The sequence below is a fragment of the Punica granatum genome, chromosome 2, assembly GCF_007655135.1.
Source record: "Punica granatum isolate Tunisia-2019 chromosome 2, ASM765513v2, whole genome shotgun sequence".
Lineage (NCBI taxonomy): Eukaryota > Viridiplantae > Streptophyta > Magnoliopsida > Myrtales > Lythraceae > Punica > Punica granatum.
This window is the reverse complement of record NC_045128.1, coordinates 43,715,174-43,738,481: the sequence shown is the minus strand read 5'-3', so window position 1 is coordinate 43,738,481 and position 23,308 is coordinate 43,715,174. Positions and strand designations below refer to the sequence as shown.

The following is a 23,308-nucleotide window of genomic DNA, read 5'->3' as shown; positions in this document are numbered from 1 at the left end:
TCCTTTTCACCTCCCCTGTAAAGTTACCGGCTGAATGAAGCGTCCGGTAAGCACGCAAACTTGCCCAACGATATTTTTTGCAAAAGATAGGAGGAGGACATCTCAAAAATTATGTGGAGATCAAAGACGAGAGAGAGCACCAAAGATCTGTGCTTTACATTGTTCCACATGGACATCTACTGATCACATGTCCTCACTGAGAAACGAAACCCACTTCCCATTTCCGCCTTTGAGCTCGAAGTTGGTCAAGTCTTCATTTCTTCTCTCCATGGGTTGCAAGATCAACTCCGTGAACCCAACTTTAGTACTTCACCAGCTCCCAACAGTGAAACCCCATCTCAGACCCAGATCTTTCTTATGCTTTTCCTCTTCCTCTGGAACCAGAAATGAGCAAGAGCCTAATTCCGTTCCATCTATCAGCACCCAGGTCAAAATTCCGGAACCTGATTCTTGGGCGGTCAAGTTCAAGACCCTTGGAGCTTGTAAGCTCGGGATTGCGAGGTACCCCGATTTCATTTACAATGCTGTAGGAGGAACAGGAACAGGACTGGGTAAAAAGATAACGGGAAGCGGGTCAGTTGATGAGATTTTGGTGTCTTTCGATCTAGACACGCTTTATATTCCGCCACTGAGCAGTGAGACCACTCGGTTACTCGGTTTGCCTTTGCCGCCATATCTGAAGATCGAGATTGTACCGGAATCTTTTGGAGGAAGAATCAATCAAGAAACAGGAAAGGTACATAAATATAAGTAAACTGCTTATTAGGTTCGTGAAAAATTTGATTACTCCGTTTGAGAAATATGGATAGCACTCGGTCATCAGTCATCGACTGTTTACTATCAATCAGGTGGACCTCGAGTTCTTGGCCAAGTTCTGTTTCTCGGTGGGCACCATTTACAGAGCTCCTCCCCTGATAGTGAAGACTGTATTAACTTCTGAAGAGTCCATCGGGAGCATCAGGAGAGGAAGAGGGGAAAGGCTGAACGGGGAAGGCAGATGCCGACTGGTCGGGGTCGCCAAGGTTGATCCTATAGACGATTTCTTCATGAATTCATTCCTTGGACTTCCCACGGAGTGCCTTGCGGACCTTAATGCCGTGATATCATTGTCGGGTTGATTACAGCCGCTGCTTCTGAGAGTTGCCCCTAGCATTCGTACCAGATCAAGTCATGTATATGCAACATACAGATCTCATAATGTTGCATCCCTCCAAGGCAATGACTTCTTTCTGTTGAGTCGGGTCGTCCTCGTGCCAAAACCTGGGTTTTCGTGGACCATAACAAGTTTGTGCTGTGCCTTGGGACCGAGGAACTATAGAGTTCGGATAAGGATTGATTCGAGTTCTATTCCTTATGCTCAATGTAGGGTCGAGGAGTTGGGTAATATCCAAACCGAAATTGCCTGGTCCATTCTCCCTTTCGCGGAATAATTGGAGATCACAGAAATGGAATGATTGCAAGTTGAAATACGCCATCCCATGGCATTGTTCTTGGAGACTGGAGAGTAATGTTTCCATATGGCATGTTTGGTATAACATTGTCTAGGGATGGCATGGAAGAGGCTTTAGGACGGATAGGTCCATCCGATATATCCATACCCGTTTAAAAAGAAGTTAAATCTCAAGTCAAGTCTCTTCTAAATCCATTACTGGATTAGTGGAAATTTCCAAGAACCCTTTCTTGTCTTTTAATAATTATTGTGGATTTTTTTTTTTGGGTCTTACCATAACATTTAATTTGTACAAGGAGGCGAAAGAACAATGCAATCAAGACGACAGGAGGCCACATCAATCGAGTCGTACGCTGGAGCAATTAAAAGAGATGAATTAGAGGCAGAAGATTGGGGCCAACGATGGAATCCTAGAATTAAAATTAAGAGTATAAAAAGCAAGGCCATTGATTTTACATATATGAGTATTGTGAAGGTTAATTTAATAACTTCATTCTTAACTGTTTAGGACGAATTTTAAGAAGTTTTCGCTTTTAATTTGACTCAAATCGCCTCTCAAGTTGGGGATGCGACACATGTAAAGTAGAAAAGAGAGGAAATTATCTAATAAGACACTGGCCCGTTTGTTTTCAGGGTTAAAATCACAAAATTTCAACTTTAACTTTAACTCAATCCACTATACAACAAAAATACACATTTTTCAAGTCAACTTTAACTTTAACTCAACACACTATATAACATTTGTCATTTTCCATAATCAAAATCAAAATTACTTTAACTCTGAAACCAAACGCCTCGTTATAATTCGAAAGTGAACCCAACTATTTGACTGTATATTATTCGTTCAATATTTTCTCTATTATCCCTAACATTGTCCCACCATGGAAAGACATTAATGGCGGGTGAGAAGCCACTTTTCATGTTATTGAAATGTATTCGCGAAAATAGTATTTGACAGTCGAAAAAAAAAAAGATGAAAAGAAGGTGCTCACTCAAAGCTTCATCTAAGTATGACAACGTGCCTCGTTGAAGAAAATGTACAAATAGACAATAGGTGTGTATCGATGGCCCATCTGATTCTTTCGTTTCAAATGAGGGAGAATCACAATCGAAATGAAGCATTATAATTGTAGCTTTTAGTGAAAGATTCTTTTCGATTCCTCATTAACAGATTGAAAATTGTAAAAGATAATGTAACATAATGATGCATGTTTTCGCCTAATAATCAAAAGGGTTTTATTTTGTTATAATAGGTTTATGAACTTCTCTTATAACAAAAAAAATATATATCATTGCGTTACCAATTTTCGTCTCATTTTACCCCATTTTGATTTTATTTCCGTCTTCAAACTTCGAATCAAGATATGCCTTCCCATGGCACTAAAAATAATGAAATCAAGAAACTTTCCAACCAAAAGAGAAAAAGAAAAATTAAGAAAATTCCGTGTTTTATTTCATTAGTGAAATTCGACTAAACGCTCCATTTGTTTCGAGAAAAACATTTTACTAGAAAGTGAAATCTCCATTTTCCTACGTTTGATAACGCATAAGTATTTAATCAACATGAAAATGCTTTTCTTTGGACTCAAAAAAACAGGAGAAAAGTTTGGAAAGTGAATTCCCTAGAATTCATTTTTCCCACTCACTCGCTCTTTCCCGCCTCACACCCAATTTTTCATCTATTTGTTCCTTTTCCAACTTTTTTTTTCAATATACTACCAAATATAAGAAAAAATTTTATTTTTCGAAAACTCATTTTCCTAGTGAACTTTATATTTTCCATGAAGTTATTTTTCTTGAAATAAATCGAGCCTATAAATGTCAATGAGTGTAAGAAACTCCCGTTTGAATTGTTAAACTAATTTTAAAATTATGATTTTGATTTTAACTCAACACACTACACAACAAAAATACACATTTCCCAAGTCAAATTTATAATACTATCTCATTTGTCTTTTTCCACAATCAAAATTAAAATTAAAATCAAAATCAAAATCAAAATCATGATTCTAAAATCACACTAACAATTCAAAAGCAGCCTAAGAATCACCGAATATTTACTCCTGCAATCCATTCCTGATGGAAATTCTTACATATAGATTACGTGGCAGGATCAGAGAGGCCCATATGGCGTCCTCCAACTCGGCTGTCACTCTCAGATCAAAGTCTTCACGAGATTGTCTCTCTCTTTCTCTCTCCTTCGTCACTTGCTCCCACGATTTCTCCTGTCTCTCTCTCTCTCTACATAATCTCTCTGTATTGTAACAAACTTCTCTCTCCCCCCCTGATCTCACTGTCTCTCGGCATTTCTTCAGAAGACTTTCTCCTTCATGATTTGATTTGATAGTAGGATACCTACCGTGCTCCTGCTCGATCCAGCTTCCCTCGCTGACCTTCGCCTCGAAATCTCGGAGCCCTCTCACGGCTTCCTGCATTTCTCTCTATCCTGATCAAATGTCTCGCTACCGCCCGATTCTCCTCTTGGCCACGCTGTTCTCTCTCGTCGGAGCTCTCCACGCCAGCCCCGGTGACGCCGATCCAGTTTACAAGTGAGATTTCCCCTCTCTCTTCCTTGCTGTTGTCGTCATGATTTGAGCTCCACCTCAGTGCTAGCTATCTTCTTCTTACATGGATTGAAGCATCCCGATCAAATCTCTTGTTGTCTTTCTGTAATTACTCATGGAAGATGAAGAGTTTCACTTGGTAATATGCCTGCCCATGGCTCGATGTGATGTAAGATGTGCTTTTTTTGCATGATATACCGATTTCCAATTTTTGAGCTTTAGGCACCATTCCTACTTGGTTCTAGATTCAGGGATCACGTCCAACCCTGAGGATCTGTTTGCGTTCCTGTTGGGCAGTTGAGTATCCGTTGCTCAATCCTTTGACTATGGCTTCTTAACGTAAGCGCCGAATTTTCCTAGGATTAGTTGTTAGCTTCTTAGTTAGAATCTGTAACAATAATCAATGGAAAATGGATGACTGTTTCTTGATTACATGTTTGATTCTTTTTTATTTGATTGATGCCATATTCATTTCAAATTTCGCTGTGCTATCATCATCGTTCTTATGCACCAACCATAAAGGCACCTTGCCTTTAGTCACGCTTTGTGCTGATAATGAGTGACCGGGCGGTTACTGCTGCCTGGTAGCAGTTAAATGGCTGGGGTTTAGAGATCCTTCGCTGTTATTTCTGGTTCCTATCTTAATTGCAAGGAAACGCCAAGTAAATTTCACCTGAAGATTTGACGGCTCATGGGAGAGTGGTTTGAGCTGTGGTGTGAGTTATGCTTTTTTATATATGAACTTCCTAACTCATTGCTTATTGTTTTATTATGTGCTAGGTTTTTCTTATTAAGGTGCCCCTCTACATTTATCTGGGGGCTTCTCTTCTGATGGACTTATGCATCCTTTTGTTGCTTCTTCATTTGCCAGGTCCTGTGTTGCGGATTGTGAGAAATCAGGATGTGTTGGTGAGAGATGCTTCCAACACTGTAAGTTTTCTTCTGATGGGAAACCAATCGGTAGTCCATTGCATATGCAAGAACCACTGTATCTGCGCTGGAAACAGTGGGACTGCCAGAGTGATTGCCGATATCACTGTATGCTCTCAAGGGAGGAGGAAAGGGAGAAACTTGGTGAAAAGCCTATCAAATACCACGGAAAATGGCCATTTCAGCGTATATACGGGATCCAGGTTCAAACATCTCGATCCTTTTGGTTTGCTAATTCATCATTTTGTTATCGTCTTGAGATTTCAATACCTTATCGGTTCCAAACTGTGTTGTGTATCTCCAGGAACCCGCTTCAGTCGTCTTCTCTGCCCTCAACCTTTCCGTGCAATTTCACGGCTGGCTATCCTTTTTCATCCTCGTGTACTACAAGTTACCTCTGAAAGCTAACAGGGGAACTTTATATGAGTACACTGGCCTGTGGCATATCTATGGGCTCTTGTCGATGAATTCCTGGTTCTGGAGTGCTGTCTTTCATAGTCGGTAAGCTATCATCTTCGTACTTTTTCTTTACTTATCATCCTTAATACTAGCAGAGCATTTGTCTACACGACTCTGTGATCTTGTGGATTTGGCTCAGTTGTGAGAGTTCCTTAGCAACAGCAATTTTTTTCTTGCTGCAGTTTATATGTCTCTCTAGCAGCTCGATTGTCTGCGTCATATTGCTATTTATTCTCCATACCAAAAGCTTTCCCATTCTGGATCATTACATCCATATATGTAGATGCTTTTCTTTAAAGACAATTGATTGCTGTTCTGTTTGTGATTTTTATCTTTCTGCAATTTGTAGAGATGTGGAGTTGACGGAGAAGCTCGATTACTCATCGGCTGTGGCTCTGCTTGGGTTCTCCCTTATTGTGGCCATAATGCGAGCTTTCAATGTGAGAGAGGAAGCTGCGAGGGTCATGGTTGCGGCTCCTCTTATAGCATTTGTAACGACACATATTCTGTATCTTAACTTTTATAAGCTAGACTACGGTAAAGACTTCTACATCCTAACTCTGTCATCTCTAAATTATTGTGCTCCTTGCTTGCTGTTTCCTCAGTTACAAACCAATTCTTCTTTCATGCATGTCCTCGTAATTATCCCTTGTCATGGCCTTCTTTGGCAAAGAGCATGTTGTTGTCAGTGTATCTTATACATTTATTTGTCCACATTATGGCGATTTTCTTTTCTTTTTTGTGCATGTGGTATTATCATTGGATCTCGTAGATGCAGTGTGAGCCCTCATATGTGCTTCTGAATAGGCCAGAATTTATATTTTCCGTGGTAGACGCAGATTTATCTCTTCCATGGGATTAGATGTTCATGAGCCAGGCTATCTCCATCATGAGTCAGACGCCTACTGATGAATCATATGCAGCGGAATCTTTGCATACCTATTTCTTCCAATTAATAGCCAGCAACTTTCTATTCTAATGCATGAGGAATCTGTACTGCTCAAGATCAATCGACCTTCTGTATTGTGTGTGTATATATATATACGATGATATATAGCTTAAACAACCTTTTTTTTTCCCCTGTAGGATTGAACATGAAGGTTTGTGTAGCAATGGCCATTGCTCAGCTTCTGATATGGGCAGTTTGGGCTGGGGTGAGCCGTCACCCATCACAACGGAAAGTGTGGGTAGTGGTGTTGGGTGGAGGCCTCGCGATGCTCCTGGAGCTGTACGACTTCCCGCCATATCAGGGGCTTGTGGATGCCCATGCTCTCTGGCATGCCAGCACCATCCCCCTCTCATACCTTTGGTGGAGCTTCATTCGGGATGATGCTGAGCATAGGACCACAACTCTACTGAAGAAGGCCAAGTAGAGAAGAAGCTCTGTTTCTTCTGGACATGTGCTGATGAGGACTTCAAACTCTACCACGAAAGATAGCTAGAAAGCTGGTTGTCTTGCCTTTTCGTTTTTTTTTTTTTTTTTTTCCCGGCAGAGGATTAATTTATTGGTGGAGATCGGATTATCAGGTTTGGAAGGCGGCACGAAGTTCTTTTTTTCCCTGAAAGTTCGATGTGCTCCACTGAGTTGCACACAATACCTGTCGGGTTTGTATTGTGTTTTTGTTTGAACAGTGGCACGATAATGGTGCCTTGTGAAGTTGATGTTGTTGTTCCTCCTGAATCGGATTCCCAGATGTCTGATTTTTCAAGTTAAGCAATTTCATCTCCGAAAACTGTAGCATGTACTTGTTCGTAATCCTCGTGTTGATACTACATTGCTGGAACAGATTGATTTTATTTATGTGTGGAGGACTTTTCCAATGGTGAACTATTCTATTGTAATGTTCCCCCCTGTCCCGAGACCCAACCACAACTGAAGATGTGGGCCCCAGCTAAAAATATCGGTTTGGTGTTGTGTGTGGGAAGGAACGACGTAGACAATAAACTCTCCATAAACTTCCGCCGCTCGTTCTCTCTCTGGAAGTGGAAGGGGACGGTCGGACCGGTCGGTTGGGTTCGTTATCTTTTCCTCGGGGCAGTGCGCCAGATATTCATTCATTCATGAGGAGGTGTGCCTGTGCTTCCGCAGAGAGCTTCAGCAGTCTCTCTTCCTCGTCCATGGAATCCCTTCTTAAATCCTCTTTCCCCATTTTCACCTCTAACCCAACTCTTCACACCCTCAGGGCATCCGCGTCCGCATCGCCCTCCACCTCCAGGGAGTCGATCAGGCCGCCTCCCCCCGACTTTGACTTCAGGAGAGAAATCCAGGCGGATTCCAGGGCCAGGATCTTCCAGACCCACCCTGAGCTGCTCGATTTGGCTGATAATGGTGCGTTAGTGCTGATCGAGAAGAGGCAGTACGGCCCCGTGCCCCCCTGGAGGTCGGAGTTCGTGGAGCCCGAGGCCATATGGCTTGTTGGCACCTTCCACATCTCCGATCGGTCCGCCACCGATGTCGAGCGTGTCATACGATCGGTGGTGCCCGACAATGTGGTGGTCGAGCTCTGCCGGAGCAGGCGAGTTTCTCTTTCCTACTCCTTGTTCGCTGCTCGTATTGGTATCGTATGATCATAGAAGGTGTGGCTGCGTTTGTTTCCTAATACACAATCAAAGTGACTCAATACTACGTGGAGTTGTCATTTCTTCTGAAACATGCCAAAATCTTGTTCTATGTCTTGTCGGCATCTGATTTTCAGTCATTGCAGAGTTCGTTTTCAGAGCTGGGATAATGTACTCTTCAAACGGTGGCGATGCTAGCCAACAAGAAGTTCGGTCCAGTATGTTTTCTCTCAGTGGCACTGGGTTTTTCGGCGCTGTTGGTCGTAGCATAAACTTGGGTAAGCAACAAATGCTCGTCATAAATTGTCGAAACTTCTATTAATTCACAATTTGGATAAGCGGAGTGCCTCAGTTTGCCATACCTTTAAAAAAAAAAAAAGGGAGCGCGAATGACCTGCTCATTTATGGAAGGATAGGTGGGCAAACGGCTCTTGCGCTGCGTCTGCTCCTTGCAGTTTTCTCATCGAAAATATCCAATCGCCCCTTTGGAGATGAGGTACTCGTTTCGAATAAATGAGTCTCAAATTAGCTAAAGCAGGAGCTGACTATGTATCATAGGGTTTTTCAAATTAAAATGTCTTCTGTGATTTTATACAGTTTCGGGCTGCACGAAAAGTAGCTGAAGAGATTGGTGCTCAAATCGTTTTAGGTGATCGACCAATTGAAATCACAGTAAGTCCATTGGAATCCAAACATAAAAATAAAAAAAGTGGCAAATTTAGTATATAACATGTTCTTGATGGAGTCGTTTCATTCTACAGCTTGAAAGAGCTTGGAATTGTCTTAATTTGGACGAGAAGATACACCTAGTATTCTCGGTTTTTCGCGGCTTAGCTTCACAGTCTGATATAGCAGAAAACAATCTCAAGGTCCTCCTCTCGCCAAGCTGCAACTGCTGTTATTTTCTTTACATTCCGTGCATATAAAAGCTAATGATTTCTTACTCAATGTTGCGAGAGGGATGAACGGTACAATTTATAAAACTTTTCACCATGCCCCAAATCTGTTTTGTAGGAATCAAGCACCAAAGATGCCACGCTCGAACTGTATGGACAGCTAAGTTATTCATATCCAGCTCTCCTGCAGCCTCTCATTCATGAACGAGACACTGTGAGTACAACCGTTCCGTCGACTTAACTTGATAGTTTCAGGCTTTTGAAGAGGGAAAAGATGGAATATAAATTTAGATTGCCTGTATAATGGACGTATTTTCCTTGACTGCGTACAGTATCTTGCGTGGTCATTAAAGAGAAGCAAAGCCGTGAACAACAGCAAGAGGGTAGTTGGAATTATTGGAAGGGGCCACATGAACGGGGTAGTATACTCGCTCATATCGGACCAAGGAAACTTGCGGTTCCGAGATCTCACGGGAAAGAGGCCCGACGATGATGGATCCAACAGATTGGTTACGGATCTTGCTAAGAGCTTGGCCAGAGACACTTTAATCGGCATCGTGTTGTGGGCTCTGTATGAATTGGTAAAAGGCGGATTGTAGAGTCGACCAATGTTTCTATCAACTCGGAATGGAAAATGCTGGCGAGGAATTGGGAACTCGAATATTGTTGTCGATCTTCCTGTGCTTGTTCGACCGTCAATCTTATTCGTCTGTGATAGGATTACTGGAAAAAAAAAAAGAGTATAGAATTGTACATCAGGAGAATACAGATGAAAAAATTATGTTTGATCTGAATTTCAGGATCATTGTTGTCCTAATTACTACTCAAACATTAATATGTTTTCTGTAGCTAGGAATCAGGCACCGATAGCGGATGCCGCAATTCCAGCTGAATGAGCAGCTAAGTTATTCATATCCTGCTCTCCTGCGGCCTGTCATTCATGAACGAGACAGAACTGAGTACAAACCATTCCATCGACCTAAGTTGTTGGTTTCACTCTTCCGAATAATGGAAGTATTTCCTCGACTGTGTACGGCACTTTGCGTGGTCATTAAAGAGAAGCAAAGCCGTGAACAACAGCAGGAAGATAGTTGGAGTCATTGGGAAGGGCCGGGGTCATCTACTCGCTCATATCCCGCTCATATCGGACCAAGGAAACTAGTGTTTCCGAGATCTCACAAGGGGCCATACCGAGGGCTCTGCATGAGTTGGTAAAAAGTAGGATTATATAGACTGGAGAGAAGTTCATTACTATCAACTCGTATTGGTATAAAGGTGGATTATGGTATTGTAGGTAACATCAGGAAGAAGGTAAATTGAGTATTCAAGTTTAATCAGGATGCCCGGATTGTAGCACTTAAGGTTAATCTCTGGTTACAGAGGCTTGGGCCCCTAACGGGTCAAGAGGCCCATTTCTTTTCTGTAAGTACACCGGATTTGGACTAAGATTTGGTAGGGCGTGCCGGGCAGGGGATGTAGTGCAACGCCTGGGCGACGCTCGAGGACCCCAATAGCAAGCTACTGTTGTGGGCCCTCTTCTATAAAAATAAATTTAAATATCTTGTGGGTCAATGGCCCACGTATCCCAGATTAAACTGATAATTAACAAATACTACACTTGATCTTAGCCGAAAGGTCGAGAAAGGTATTGTGGCCCAGCCCCAGGCCCACCATTTTAACCCAATGCTTCCGGGCTCTCTCTCCCTTCGGCGAGGGATTGCTCGAACTGAAGTACGGTCAATCGGAGAGGTGGGCTAAAATGGTATATTGATGAGTTATGATCTCATCAAGTCCCCCCCGCAGTCGCTCCTTTTTCTGTTCGATTTATAGATAGTAAAGGAATGTTACGTCCTCGTAAGATATAATATTACGGTCATAGCAACTTTATAGATTGAACATTGGGCCCTGTGATTTGAGATGATGATGAAAAGCTAGCATGCCGGGCCGGGCCAAGGGGGGATTGGCAATTAGGAACAAGAGCCTCACTTGCCATATGCAAATTTACTTAAATTTATTTATTTATCTAATTAAGGGTGAATGAGATGGGTTAATGGAATATGATGGTTGGAATGTCAAAATATGGTTAAATTTTGTCGATGGTAAGTGAAATCAGCCAATAGTGGTAAGTAGGATTTGCTGGAAAAGATGAACATGAACGTCATGCAACAACTTAATTACCTCCCCTTGATATAAAAAAAAAAAAAACCCAATTGCAACCCCTCCCCCTGCAAATTCTTTCTTGTGGGCAAATGGAATCCATTAAATGCTAATTCCTCCCCTAGATTTCGATATTTATTAACTTGAAAAGGATTGGCGCGCGCCATGTTTTAAGTTTGAGAGCGGTAATGCCATGACAACATATAGATACACAGCGACTACTTGAAAAAAAAAAAAACCGAACCGTCGTAACGTATCATCGATTGTCTGATACCGTTAATCGTTTCCCTTCATTTTAATCCAAAAACCCATTATTAGAGATCAAACCCTTGTGAGACCCCGTTAGAACATATCCATCTACCCCTCCAGGCCCCTTCCCTTTGTCTCAAATCAATCTCTTCCCCATATACAAGCAAAATACAAAGAAGAAAAGCTAGACCGCAGTGCTAAGGTGCTGGTACATAGATACATACATACATTCAAGAAGAAAAGCTAGACCGTGGTGCGTGTCCTTTTTCCTTATCTCTCTCTCTCTCTCTCTCTCTTTTTGAGTAATTCTGTGCTAAGCGTACTTGCTTTTTCTCTTGAATTGTTATAAAGTCAGCAGTTGTTGTGTTTTGACAACATGGATTCGCAGTGCCAATATTCTGCCGAGATCATGAGGAGCTCTCTCGTCAAGATCCGGATATTGGTGGTCGACGACGACTCGACTTCTCTCTTGGTCGTGACCAAAGTTCTCAAGAAATGGAACTATGAAGGTATAGTATAGGACTTAATTGCTGGCCGTATTGATAGTTGATTCTTATCAAATTTATTAATTTTAATTTTTGGGTCTAAGGATTTTCTCTTGAGTGATTTTTCCCTTTTTCGCGTGCTGCTCGGTCGTGCCTTTTTCCCCTTTTCTCTGATGGATCAAGTTTGATACTCAACTATCTATCTAATTACAGCGGATCTAGCGATAACCATGTTATATTGTAACATTTATTTGCTTTCCGTATAATTCGCATAATTATATTCGATTAAAGAGATCAGTTACAACATGCATTTTCGCAGAGACGGCTTGAAAACGAAATTCTCGAACTCCTCTTATATTTGCATCAATTGTCGACTAGAGGCTGGATGTGTTATATATTAGGGGTGTGCATGTGTACCGGGTATATCGGGAACCGGTCGTAACCTACCCGTTAGGGTAAGATCTGGGTAGCTCGTATTGAAAATAGAATAGGTTCCGGGCATTAAAATAAGGAACAAGTGAAAATCGGTTCCGGTTCCGATTCCTGCCTACAGGGTAATCGGAATCGGTTATTTATTAAAAAGAAAACGATGAAAGAGTAAAGCTACTATCTCTTTTAATGAATTAGAACATATGCACTTTGCTGTGTGGGATCGTATTATGAATGTTTAATCTTGTCGATAGATTGATGAGACATATTATTTTTTTTTGTTGTGGATTAATCTAAATCTTTGTTGATATTCTATTTGGCGTGATTACTGATTATGTATGTGACATTTTCGATTTTATTTAGCCAGATAAAAAAATTTATAGGTTTTAACAGGGTACCCGAAACCTGTAGTATAATATAGGTTCCGGTTTCAGGATTCAATAAGGTAGGGTCTGAGTATCGTGAAAAATATAGGGTACTCGGAACCGATCACCCCTATCATAAATACAAGTTTTTTCTTTCCTTTTTTTAAAATATATAATTACTCTTCATTTGCCGTCAATATTCTAAGATTATTAATTGTGCTATATATGTGTGTAATTTTTATTTTGTTGGAAAATTTTCAGTGACCGGAGTGAAAAATCCATTGGATGCGATATCGACTCTCAGAACGAGACGAGGACTATTCGACCTTATCGTGACGGACTATCATATGCCCATTATGAATGGGCTCGCACTCCAACAGTGCGTACTTGAAGAATTCAACTTACCCGTAATAAGTGAGTGCCCGCGCCATTTTCAATTGATGAAATATTTAATTAGTTTCTTTTTCCTTTTTCTTTTTCTTTTTAAACATAATCGTAACCTAAAAATTTCGTTATCTTCGTATTGATTGTGGATTAAATCTCAAGTAATTCTACGTTTGTTGCCACGTGTGGCATGAAAATACATTTATTTATAAGGCTGAGCAATTATTGAGAGAATAGACATGAAGCAAATGCATGTACAATATGTACAACATGTGTGCAAGGACGGACATAGGATTTGGATAGAGGGAGCAGGATGTTTGAAGGGCGAATGAGAACATAAATGTTTATAATTATTGGACAAATAACACCAATTTCATAAAATATATGATGCATTTTCAGTGAATAAAATTAAAATTCTTTTAATTGGGTACACAACTAGTCCTATATCTTATATAAGATATGATTCTTTTTTTTTAATTTTCTCGATGAGAACACAATTTATCCTTATATTTATTGGCAGAGATGAATTCTCATTTAGGTGTCGGCTTAGTCTTAATTATGAGGTGTTCTTTGATGGTTTTGAAATCTTCCATTGCATGCAAGTGTAATTTCTTAACTGTACGATAACTCGTGGTTTTGAATCATTTAATGAATGATGAGTATGAGTAAAAGTTTTATGTAGATGTAATTAATAGACAGCGTAAATTTTTATTACACCACCTTTTGTCTGTGTTAATAATTATTGTGTAATTATTGCTGTTAACATGCAGTGATGTCAGGGGATAACAACGAGTGCCTCATGCTCAAGAGCTTAGAGTGCGGGGCTGCCTACTTCATCTTAAAGCCAGTTAAGCCCATTGATTGCAAGAACATTTGGCAGTATGCTGTAGCAAGGTCCTCCAACTCCAAGGGCAAATCCATTAATAATGTTAATAATAATAACAATAATAATAATAATAATAATAATAATAATAATAATAATAATAATAATATCCTTCCTGTCAAGAGCATGATCAAGCTGAATACTCCTACTCCTCCTACGTCCATGGCGGCTGCTTCTGTTCATGAAAATCTAATCACTCCACAACCGCCCACATCAAATGACGTCAAATCAAATTTGCCCTCCAAACCTCTTAAGGCGCCAAAGGATAAAACTGTCAAGAAGCCAAAGGTTGCATGGACCAACTATCTCCACAACCGATTCCTACAGGCCATCAACTTCGTCGGCATTGAAAGTACGTAGCATCGATGGATCGAACCCTAGCCCTCTGTCATTTCCCTATCTATCTATCTATCCATCCATCCTTCTATCTATCTGTACTTCTGTCTTTCTTGAGTTTATATATAGTGAGACTTGAAGCATTACTCACCCTCATAGCGTATAATAATTATTGATTAATTCGCCTTCCTTTTGTTCTAGGGGCTGTTCCGAAGAAGATCCTCGAGTTAATGAATATTCCTGGATTAACCCGACAGAATGTTGCGAGTCATCTGCAGGTATGTATGCTTATTAATTATCTACTTTGTATGGATAAGTTTCCTACTATACGTTATATGCACTTGCCATCGATCGGGTCATATGCTAATAATGATTCAGAAAAATTAATGTCCCCACCAATTGGAAAAAAAAAACCCTATAAATCCTCAATTAGCAATTGAGAGTATCACATCACCCGATCCTTAATCTTGCCCTACTTTTTTTGGTGAACTAATTTTGTTCTACTTGCTTGACTGGTAGAGTGATAATAAACGGGCATACATATATATGTATATACACACACATATGCATCTATAATATTATTATGTGTGGAAGGCCTCGTGGATATAGTCTGCTTTTAATTATTCTTAGCAAAATCTTTTAAGAGTAAACATTTTTTTACCCTAAAAAATGAGGATTTTTTTTAATGCAATTAGGCTTCGGCTACCAAATCCAAAAAAATAAAAAATTCAAATGACTCATTTTCCTTTGGAAATCCAATACATGAATGAAAGAAATTATTAAGCACTTCTTGTTTTTTTTTTATTATAAATTATTACAAGGCTCAACTAATTCAATAAAATGATCATTGAGTTATCGTATTATTAGTTTAGGGTTTATCTTAAAAAAAATTTCAATTTCAAATGTAAACCAAGATGATATTAACTTTCTTCTAACTGATCACAATTTAATTGATCTTGATTGAGCAGAAGTACCGGATCTTCCTCAAACGAGTTGCAGAGAAGGGGAAAGAGCATCAGTTGAAGAACTCCGGGGATGTTTTAGCCCCGAGACCGAGCTTGTTCACCATTCCTCATCCTCCTTCGATGATAACAGCAACTCGAGGAGTATATCCCTATTTTCAGACGAATCAAGCACTCTCATCATCAAACCAGCATGGGCTGCACTGGGGTTCCTCGATCCCTAATGATCGTAGAATCGTTGCCAGTAGTTTCGCCTCCCTAGAAGCTCCCAATGCTCAAGCTAGGTTCAACCAACAGATGGTACTCGGCACAGCCAATAATGCTTCCCTTTCTAGGTCTGATATGCCATCTTCTCGGACGGATCTCCTGAATAACAATCCAGATCTTTCCCAGTATTCTGCTACAAGTGACTTCACTAATCTCACAAGTTCGAAGCCAGTGTTTCAGAACCAGTCTACCGGAGCAAGTCAGGGCCTGCTCACTCCTACCAGCCTTTTGAATGTCAATTCGGGGAAACCCGACTTTGGTCTTGGCAACCACCCTGGAAGCTATGGAAATATGATCAGGTTTCTTGGAAGTGCCTCTCCATTGAATTCTCGCTCAAGCAACAATAATTATATAGCCAACCATCAGCCGAGCCTCGGGGGAATGACTACTAATAATGAGGTCCAGATAAATATAGGAACAAACCAACTTTCCAGTGGTTTCGAAGACCATGGCTTATTAATGGATCTGATGTCCAACGATCAGTTGGAGCATGGAGAGAATCACGGCTATGAAATGACAGGCAATGGTTTGATTCTCAATGACAACACTCCGACACCACAGCTCAAGAATGGAGATCTTTTCAACATATTAATGGAGCACTTTCCTAATCTGGTATGAATATATAATTCTTACATCGATCTTAATCACTCTCTTAGCCATTGTCTATTTGGGCTCGATTTCCTATTATTTGGTGAGGTTGTAGGGGTCACCATACCCCGACTTTGTATTTAGTAATTTATTTTAATGCAATTGGGCCCCACCCAGCAATTCACCCAAAAAATTATGTATTTCCCTTGGTAACTAAGTGATCGATTTGATTTTTCGTTTATCGTGATTCTATTGCTACTCTCAGACACGTGGTGGAGAAGAAATCCAGCAAATGACTCCCTTCAGCAATGGCTCAAATAGTCACGGAGACCATTGTGTTGGCGCTATAATTCCCAGTGATGCAGCCCAAGACCAAGAGAATGCTCCATGGGATTATGAAGACCTCCAGGTAATGTCTAAGAAAATGCACCATAATTTTTTTTTTGTGAAATTAATCACATCTTTCAATAACTTCACATTGCATCTCTAGCTAAATTCGATCGATATCTGAAGATCTTCACAAAAAGGTTTTCTTATTGAAAAAGCTTATGACTTATGGTAATTTATTTGATATAAATGCAGCAACTGAGCCCTGTTGTTCCTAACACGGGTCATCAACAGCAGCAAGTCATTCCCGGGAATGATGCATCTCATGAGCAGGCAAGTTAGTCATACTCATACATACTGAAATTACCTGGAGTCTGCCAACGAACACGAACATGCGAGCTATTTCACTGAGGAAAAGATAGACGTACTGGCATGAGTCATGACTCTTTAGGAGATCTGATTTCAAGCTTGATGTTTGGTTTTCAGGACTGGCCAGACGATGATTTCATCGACTCTCTGCTTGCAAATATTACACCGAGCCTGATGGACTGAAAACCTGAGCATCAAAATCTGATCCGCTCGTGGAGAAAGCTCTTTTACATATAGCTCATCGGGCTAGACTCGTTTAGAACTTGACTATATATGTACTTGTTTTGGCTGACTGATGACAATTGTTTCTGTGACTTAATTTGGATACTATATATTGGACTAGATTTATATATTTTATTATGTTTTTTTTATAGAAATAGATCAATGTTTTGTGATTCGATACTATCATGGGATCCGAAAATCGATTAATTTAGACAATCATTAAGTATGGTCTTATGCATGGACGGTTGTTGACCGGATTTTGTTTGAAGATTTTCCATACTAATTAAGAAGAAACGAGAAAGAGGGTGTAATGCAGCTGGCCGTCCACTTTTATTGGCTATTAGAATTTCTCTTATTAATGTATTTAGACTCATCTGCCTCTATTTGTAATCGAAATTAAGAAGACATACACTTGCCACAAGAAACTACACTAAGAACTATATATATATGAGTATACAATAATAATAGAGTAATTCCTTCAAAATTTTTATTAGCATTGTTACTTAATAGAGGCGATTCACTTGCTCTACGAGCAGAAATTACATTTAAAAAAAACTAAATTAAATTCACAGTAAGAGGGTTTTATCCTTAGTGGGCTAACTGTGCTCAAACTAAATTAGTTGTGATCTATTGAATTTTCAAATATCATGGTACACCGAAAAAAAACTAAATTAGAAGAATATCAAGAAAAGGAAAGGAAAAAAGAATGGATTTAATCTGCTACCTTTTGCCCCCAAATTTTCTATTGGCAACTCTTTCTTTCTTTCTTTCTTTCTTTCTTTCTTTTTTTGGATAGGATGGCAACTCTTTCTCTTGTTTTTATTTTTTAAATATCTATAACATTATCACGTGAAAAAGAAAATGCCAAGAGCGAGGATAATTTCATTGAATGTGGGTAGTTTTTCTATCGTGAAAAGGAATAGTTTTTTCAAAATCTTTTATTTTATATTTTTTTCCTCTTTATATTTCAAACTTTGGTTAATCTATTTGTATTTGATTTCTTGAAATTTTTTCAAAGCCATTCTCGTAAATTTATTTTGAGGGAAGGCTTTCTCTTTATAATAGTAATCGATATATTATTTCTCACTATCATATTCAGAAAATAACACCTATTTCAGCATAAATATTATACCTCCTATACAAATGCAAATTCTCATTGATCCTTTCTCTATTTACGGCAATCGATAAATGCAAGCCAGCTATTTTTTAGATACTAACATGTGTTGGTTCAAGTAATTCGGCGCTTATACTCTTCAAATGAGATTTTAAGTTCAAATTTCGTAAATGGATAAAATCCAGGAAGACTTTACTATTTAGTAGGCTAACATGACTCAAATTGGATTAGGCAGCACCTATTGGACTTTCGGTCAGGGTGCAAACAAAATTACTTTTTATAAGTAAATGGGAGGAGCTAATTAACCAAATTAACAATATAAAACTACATGAAATGAATAGATTTGTAAACATTTGAGTAATGACCATAAATTTATATTATTAGAGAATTCTATTAATTTTTTTTTTCTGATCATGCTATTGTGAGAAAGAGTAGCCTAGATTCTTTTCCTATATATGACAATTAACTATAATTCTCTACTTTATCAGAGTAAAATAATATAAAGAAAGAATGTAGTATAGTGACACATGCTCTAATATAATAATTAAGAGGTTTCAAGTTCAATATTCAGTAGAACTATCCGTGTCCATTTATTAATTATTAAAATTTTTATGTTATAATATTAGACTTATGGAGTTTCCTTGTAACCGAAAAAATAATAAAGTCGTTTCGTCCCTAGAAAATAAATAAAGTTGAGAAAGGGGTTGCAGAGTGGTATGCCCTTGAGTTGGGTCTGGGTTCGATTTTCACCGACTTAACCACTTGTCCGTATATTTTTCATCTTTCATCTATTTCCTTCCAAGCCCAGGCCTTCCTTTATAACAAAAATATAAAAAAAAAGTTAAATTCTTATAAATGATGTGCTTAAAAATTCTCATAATTCAAAATTTCACATTTATTGAAGAGTCATTGGATATAAAAATAAATTATAATTCATGCTATTGTAAGTGGGATCTTAAATTATGAGAATTTTTTTCTGCACACTCTAATATTTGAAAGCCCAATTGGGTTCCGATTAATCAAGTTCAGCCAGGTCAGCCTGCCAAATGGTACAACTCTCATAATGCGAATTTTTTCTATTGACAATACTTGAACCCGAGACTTTATTTAAGGGAAACAAGTGGCAAACCGCTTGAACCAAACTCATGTTGATAAATTATGAAAATTTTTAGATTGATTAAAAATTAGGAGTATATAGCAAACGCTCATATCAAATAAAAGATTTGGTATTTTCCGCCAATACTTTTGGGCAGAGAAGAATTTGCCCACGTATCAGTCTGTAAGAACAGTGGTGCTTTTAGAAATAAATGGAATTGGGGGACTTCTTTGCAACGTTCATCCTTCCCCTGCGTAGTCACGCAACGACCGCAGAAGATATTTATTTTGTCTGCTTTCCCAGCAGGGAAATATCATCCTCTCTCTCTCTCTCTCTCTCTCTCTCGTTCGTTCGTTTAGGGTTTCGAATCTGCAAGCCTATCGATAGCCGCTCTCTGAAGGTACTGTTCCAATCATCGATTGCTCTGTTAAAATCATATTATCTGACAATCAAAATTGAGACTTCGCCTTGACGTGATTCGAGTGCTGCTTGTTTGCTTGTTTTCCATTCTAGAAGGTACCCAGAAGGGTAGCTTTTGGGGATCTCGTAAACTGTTGGGGTTACTGATCATTCTGTCGATTTTCTCATTACCATATTGATTTCAGAAGCTGCGATTTTGCCTTTACTGTTCATATCGGATAGATCTGATGTTGACAAGTGCTCCAGGAACTTTCCTTTCTCATGAAGAAGAACTTCTCTATAGCTTGCCTTCTGTGTTTGGCGTTGAATGATTTTGAGCTCTCCAGCATGCTTCTCGGTTAAAAAGCTAGACTTTTGCATGATCTAGGTCTTCTTATGCTGCAACCTGCTAGTTTTGCTTCATTCATTCTGATGTCAAATGTGAAATATGATATCGGATTGATTTCTTCTTTATGCTATTTCTTGTGCAGGACTGAAGTTTTCTTTTGAAGAAAATGAGGGCCATCTTCTGCGGGAATTTTGAGTATGATGCTAGACAGTCTGAACTGGAAAGGCTTTTCCGGAAGTATGGAAAGGTTGATAGGGTGGATATGAAGTCTGGTAAGTTCCTGCTGGATATTTTACTTCTACTTTTCTACCTCTTTTAGTTGCCTGAATTTGTGAACGATCGGGTTATGCAGTTATTTCTCAGGGCATAAATCGTTGGTGAATAAAGACATCTTAAGATGAACTCCATGGCTCTTTTACCTAAGTTCGAAATGTAATGTCCGTAAATGGTCGTTATCTTTTACTAGTGGGCTGTTTCCGACTGTCAATAGGAGTCAACTTACATCTTGAGATCAGTTTGTGCGATTTCTTTCGCCAAGGTGAAGTGAAACCACAGAGAGCTATGCAGCCTCCTTATTAGCGGAACCAGTAATTCATCATTGGTTTGCAGATGAAATATGGAATGAACTAAAAATAACTCATTCCCATTCTGAATAACTGAACAAGATAAGTGTTTAATTTCATTCCATATTAAGGAATCTGCTGTGTAAGAGAAATGTTCTATTTGAACTATGCGCACATTTTCGGAGAAGGCATTCATTCCTATGGCTCAGAGCAGTTGTGGAGTCAAATCCTAGTCCAGAAAGCAGCAATTTTCCGCCACTTCAGTGAATCGGCAGCAATATGATGGCAGACCGCGGTGCAAGCAGTTCCTGATAAAGCCCCTGTCCAGTTTGAGCTGCAGTGGGGGTTTTGGATACTTTTAAAGAAAGAAAAAGAAATGTTTTTTGAAGCATAAGCCCCCATACTCAGCATTTTCTTTGACGCAGGATTACCACGGAAAAGGGATTTCCTTCCCGGCTAATGGATGGGCTCTTCAGAATCCTATTTCCTGCCTGCAACGGGCTTCCCCTTCTTGTTACTGAGAAGGGTCGCTCTGCTCCGCAAATGGCACTACCATCCCTCACTTTCCTCAGATTTCCACAGATACTAGTGCCCTTCACACGAAATCACCTTCTTCCAGCCTCCAATTACAGACATGTTTCAGGGTCAAACATTGTTGACCTCGCAGGCAGAGTCAGCAGGATAGATCAAGAAGGCACATTTTTACATTGACCTCCCATGAGACATCCAATTATGCGTTCTTGTTCCTTGACATCACTTAGTCCATCAGACAAGGTCTGTTAAACTAATTACTGGTAGCTTAGTTTATAGATTTCGCAGAGGTTGCCAAGCTTTTCTTCTAAGATAGAGGTCTGACCAGGCTGAAGGGAGTAATGCATTTTTCGGAAGGATGAATTTTGCATGAGGATGTTTAGCTGGTCTCCAGTTCTGAAGTAAATATAGAGGATATTTACTGTCCTTTTTTGCAGGTTTTGCTTTCATCTATATGGAGGATGAGAGAGATGCAGAGGATGCAATTCGAGCACTCGACCGGATAGAGTTTGGTCGTAAGGGTCGCAGACTTCGAGTTGAGTGGACCAAGGTACTGTTTTCTTATTCTCATTGGTTTTCTTGTTCTGTCTTTGTTCACTTTGTTTAATTGGAGAGCATTCCTTAGTTATCTGTATCTTTTATTCAGCAAGAGCGAGGTGGCAGTCGAAAGTCCGGAAGTTCAAGAAGATCTTCATCCAGCTTGAGGCCTACCAAGACATTGTTTGTAATCAACTTTGATCCTCACCAGACCAGGACAAGGGATCTGGAGAGGCACTTTGAACCATATGGGAAGATAGTCAGCGTAAGGATTCGAAGGAATTTTGCTTTTGTCCAGTATGAGTATCTAGAAGATGCTACAAAAGCTTTGGATGCTACAAATATGAGGTAAATGTCCTTGCCTTTTTCCCATTTCCACCACATGTAAATATAGCTGGTTCAGAACAGTGACTCGAGGAAAATGATTATTCTATTGTATGGTGTTATTTCTTGTGCAGCAAGTTGATGGACCGAGTTATATCAGTGGAATATGCTGTCCGAGATGATGATGAGAGGAGAGATGGATATGGCTCAGACAGAGACCGTCACAGGTCCCCTGAGAGGAGAAGGCGTTCTCCCAGTCCCTTTAGTAGAGAGAGGGGTAGCCCTGACTATGGTCGTGGAGTTGCTAGCCCTTACCAGAGAGAGAGGGGTAGTCCTGACTATGGCCGTGGTGGGAGCCCAGTGGCCCATCGGAGGGAGAGAACCAGCCCTGACTATGGCCATAGGCCCAGCCTAAGCCCTCGTCGGAGGGAGAGATCCCGATCCAATGGTGACCATGGTAGGAGCCGCAGCAGGAGTCGAAGCCGGAGCCCTTATGGGGACAGGAGGGTCAGCCCTGAGAATGGCCGTGCATCTAGCCGTAGCCCATATAAAAGGGGGAGAGACTCACGTGAGCGCAACCGCAGCCCATACAAGAAGGAGAGGAACTCCCGTGATCGCAGCCGCAGTCCATATGAGAGGAAGAGTGAGAAAGTCCGCTCTGACAATGGCCGTGTGAGCCCTCGGAGCCCTGAGGAAGGAGAGAAGCTCAGCCCCGAAAATGGTCATGAGGACCTCCCGAAATCGTCTGCTGAGCCACATGACAGTCCCCTCGACTATGGACGTGCTGAGAGCCCTGTGGAGGGCCGAGACCGCAGGTTTGTGCTTTTATATAATTCCTAAAATGTATTTTCCTTTTCATATAGTATCATAGGCGGCACATTGATTGTTGTTGGCCTTCTTTTCTGCAGTGGTTCGCCCCAGCAGGACTAATGTCGATGCTTGGAGTGGTTAGCTTGGACCAATCTCTTCTTTCAGCTCCCTTATGAACTGATTCAGCATTATTTGCAGTTGGACTCCCTCCTCCCTGTGATGCCTGTTAGTGAATGGAATTGTGCATCCCTGCTGTAGGTTGCAGTGGTCGTGACAGATGCTTTTGTTTCTTACTTGTATTTCTTCCCGAGATGATTGTTCGCACTGTCTCTTTGAAGTCGTCAACTCTTTATAAGTTTCTTTTTTTTTGTAAGTTGTCTTAGGATAAGTCATGGTGATGTTACTCTGGGAAGTTTATCATTGTTCTGTCTGTTGCCACAACACATTTGAGTTTGCACGAGCTTTGCTTTCACTTGGAGCTTCGACTGATTATTGTTCTTTCAGTCTGGCTTTCCAGGCAGCTCAATGTATTCGAATGATCCATACGATCAAAGATCAACCCCAAGCAAATATGAGGTTGGCCTAGCTTGACTTTTGAGCTCAAATCAAGAGTGAATTAGGATTAATCCCATACGACCAAAGTTCGACCCGGGTTTACTGGATAGTGTTGTTGGGAGTCTGTTTAATTCGGGTTAACTGGATAG

General features: G+C 40.1%; 5 protein-coding genes and 1 non-coding gene across 7 annotated transcripts; 5 read left to right on the top strand and 1 right to left on the bottom strand.

Annotated features, from left to right (window-relative positions):
* The first annotated feature begins 150 nt into the window (after positions 1 to 150).
* On the top strand, positions 151 to 1,950 carry LOC116196165. Its single transcript, XM_031525753.1, has 2 exons — positions 151 to 736; positions 849 to 1,950. Exons 1-2 carry the CDS (start codon positions 188 to 190, stop codon positions 1,116 to 1,118), a joined length of 819 nt encoding a protein of 272 aa, XP_031381613.1. The 5' UTR covers positions 151 to 187; the 3' UTR covers positions 1,119 to 1,950.
* Positions 1,951 to 3,650: 1,700 nt separating this feature from the next.
* Positions 3,651 to 7,112, top strand: LOC116195995 (post-GPI attachment to proteins factor 3-like). Its single transcript, XM_031525485.1, has 5 exons — positions 3,651 to 3,999; positions 4,886 to 5,147; positions 5,249 to 5,445; positions 5,753 to 5,940; positions 6,490 to 7,112. The coding sequence occupies exons 1-5, from the start codon at positions 3,905 to 3,907 to the stop codon at positions 6,774 to 6,776; spliced, it is 1,029 nt and encodes a 342-aa protein (XP_031381345.1). The 5' UTR covers positions 3,651 to 3,904; the 3' UTR covers positions 6,777 to 7,112.
* A 278-nt stretch (positions 7,113 to 7,390) lies between these two features.
* LOC116195993 (traB domain-containing protein) lies at positions 7,391 to 9,770 on the top strand. The gene is made up of 7 exons (XM_031525484.1): positions 7,391 to 7,919; positions 8,122 to 8,240; positions 8,379 to 8,458; positions 8,560 to 8,634; positions 8,724 to 8,831; positions 8,977 to 9,072; positions 9,191 to 9,770. The coding sequence occupies exons 1-7, from the start codon at positions 7,465 to 7,467 to the stop codon at positions 9,455 to 9,457; spliced, it is 1,200 nt and encodes a 399-aa protein (XP_031381344.1). The 5' UTR covers positions 7,391 to 7,464; the 3' UTR covers positions 9,458 to 9,770.
* Positions 9,771 to 10,310: 540 nt separating this feature from the next.
* LOC116198275 lies at positions 10,311 to 10,507 on the bottom strand. The gene has a single exon (XR_004155218.1). It is a non-coding gene; the product is annotated as a U2 spliceosomal RNA (small nuclear RNA).
* Positions 10,508 to 11,640: 1,133 nt separating this feature from the next.
* Positions 11,641 to 16,842, top strand: LOC116194055 (two-component response regulator ARR14-like). The gene is made up of 8 exons (XM_031522773.1): positions 11,641 to 11,773; positions 12,805 to 12,957; positions 13,698 to 14,162; positions 14,348 to 14,424; positions 15,115 to 15,987; positions 16,229 to 16,372; positions 16,546 to 16,623; positions 16,777 to 16,842. Exons 1-8 carry the CDS (start codon positions 11,641 to 11,643, stop codon positions 16,840 to 16,842), a joined length of 1,989 nt encoding a protein of 662 aa, XP_031378633.1.
* Positions 16,843 to 19,359: 2,517 nt separating this feature from the next.
* LOC116196351 (serine/arginine-rich splicing factor RS41) lies at positions 19,360 to 23,087 on the top strand. Of its 2 annotated transcripts, none has more exons than XM_031526024.1 (6): positions 19,360 to 19,491; positions 19,982 to 20,111; positions 21,371 to 21,483; positions 21,580 to 21,818; positions 21,929 to 22,609; positions 22,703 to 23,087. In XM_031526024.1, the coding sequence occupies exons 2-6, from the start codon at positions 20,006 to 20,008 to the stop codon at positions 22,722 to 22,724; spliced, it is 1,161 nt and encodes a 386-aa protein (XP_031381884.1). In that variant the 5' UTR covers positions 19,360 to 19,491; positions 19,982 to 20,005; the 3' UTR covers positions 22,725 to 23,087. The 2 variants fall into 2 exon arrangements, with proteins under 2 accessions (XP_031381884.1, XP_031381885.1); XM_031526025.1 differs by lacking the exon at positions 19,360 to 19,491 and adding an exon at positions 20,828 to 21,176 and having other exon boundaries at positions 19,977 to 20,111.
* Positions 23,088 to 23,308: the final 221 nt, after the last annotated feature.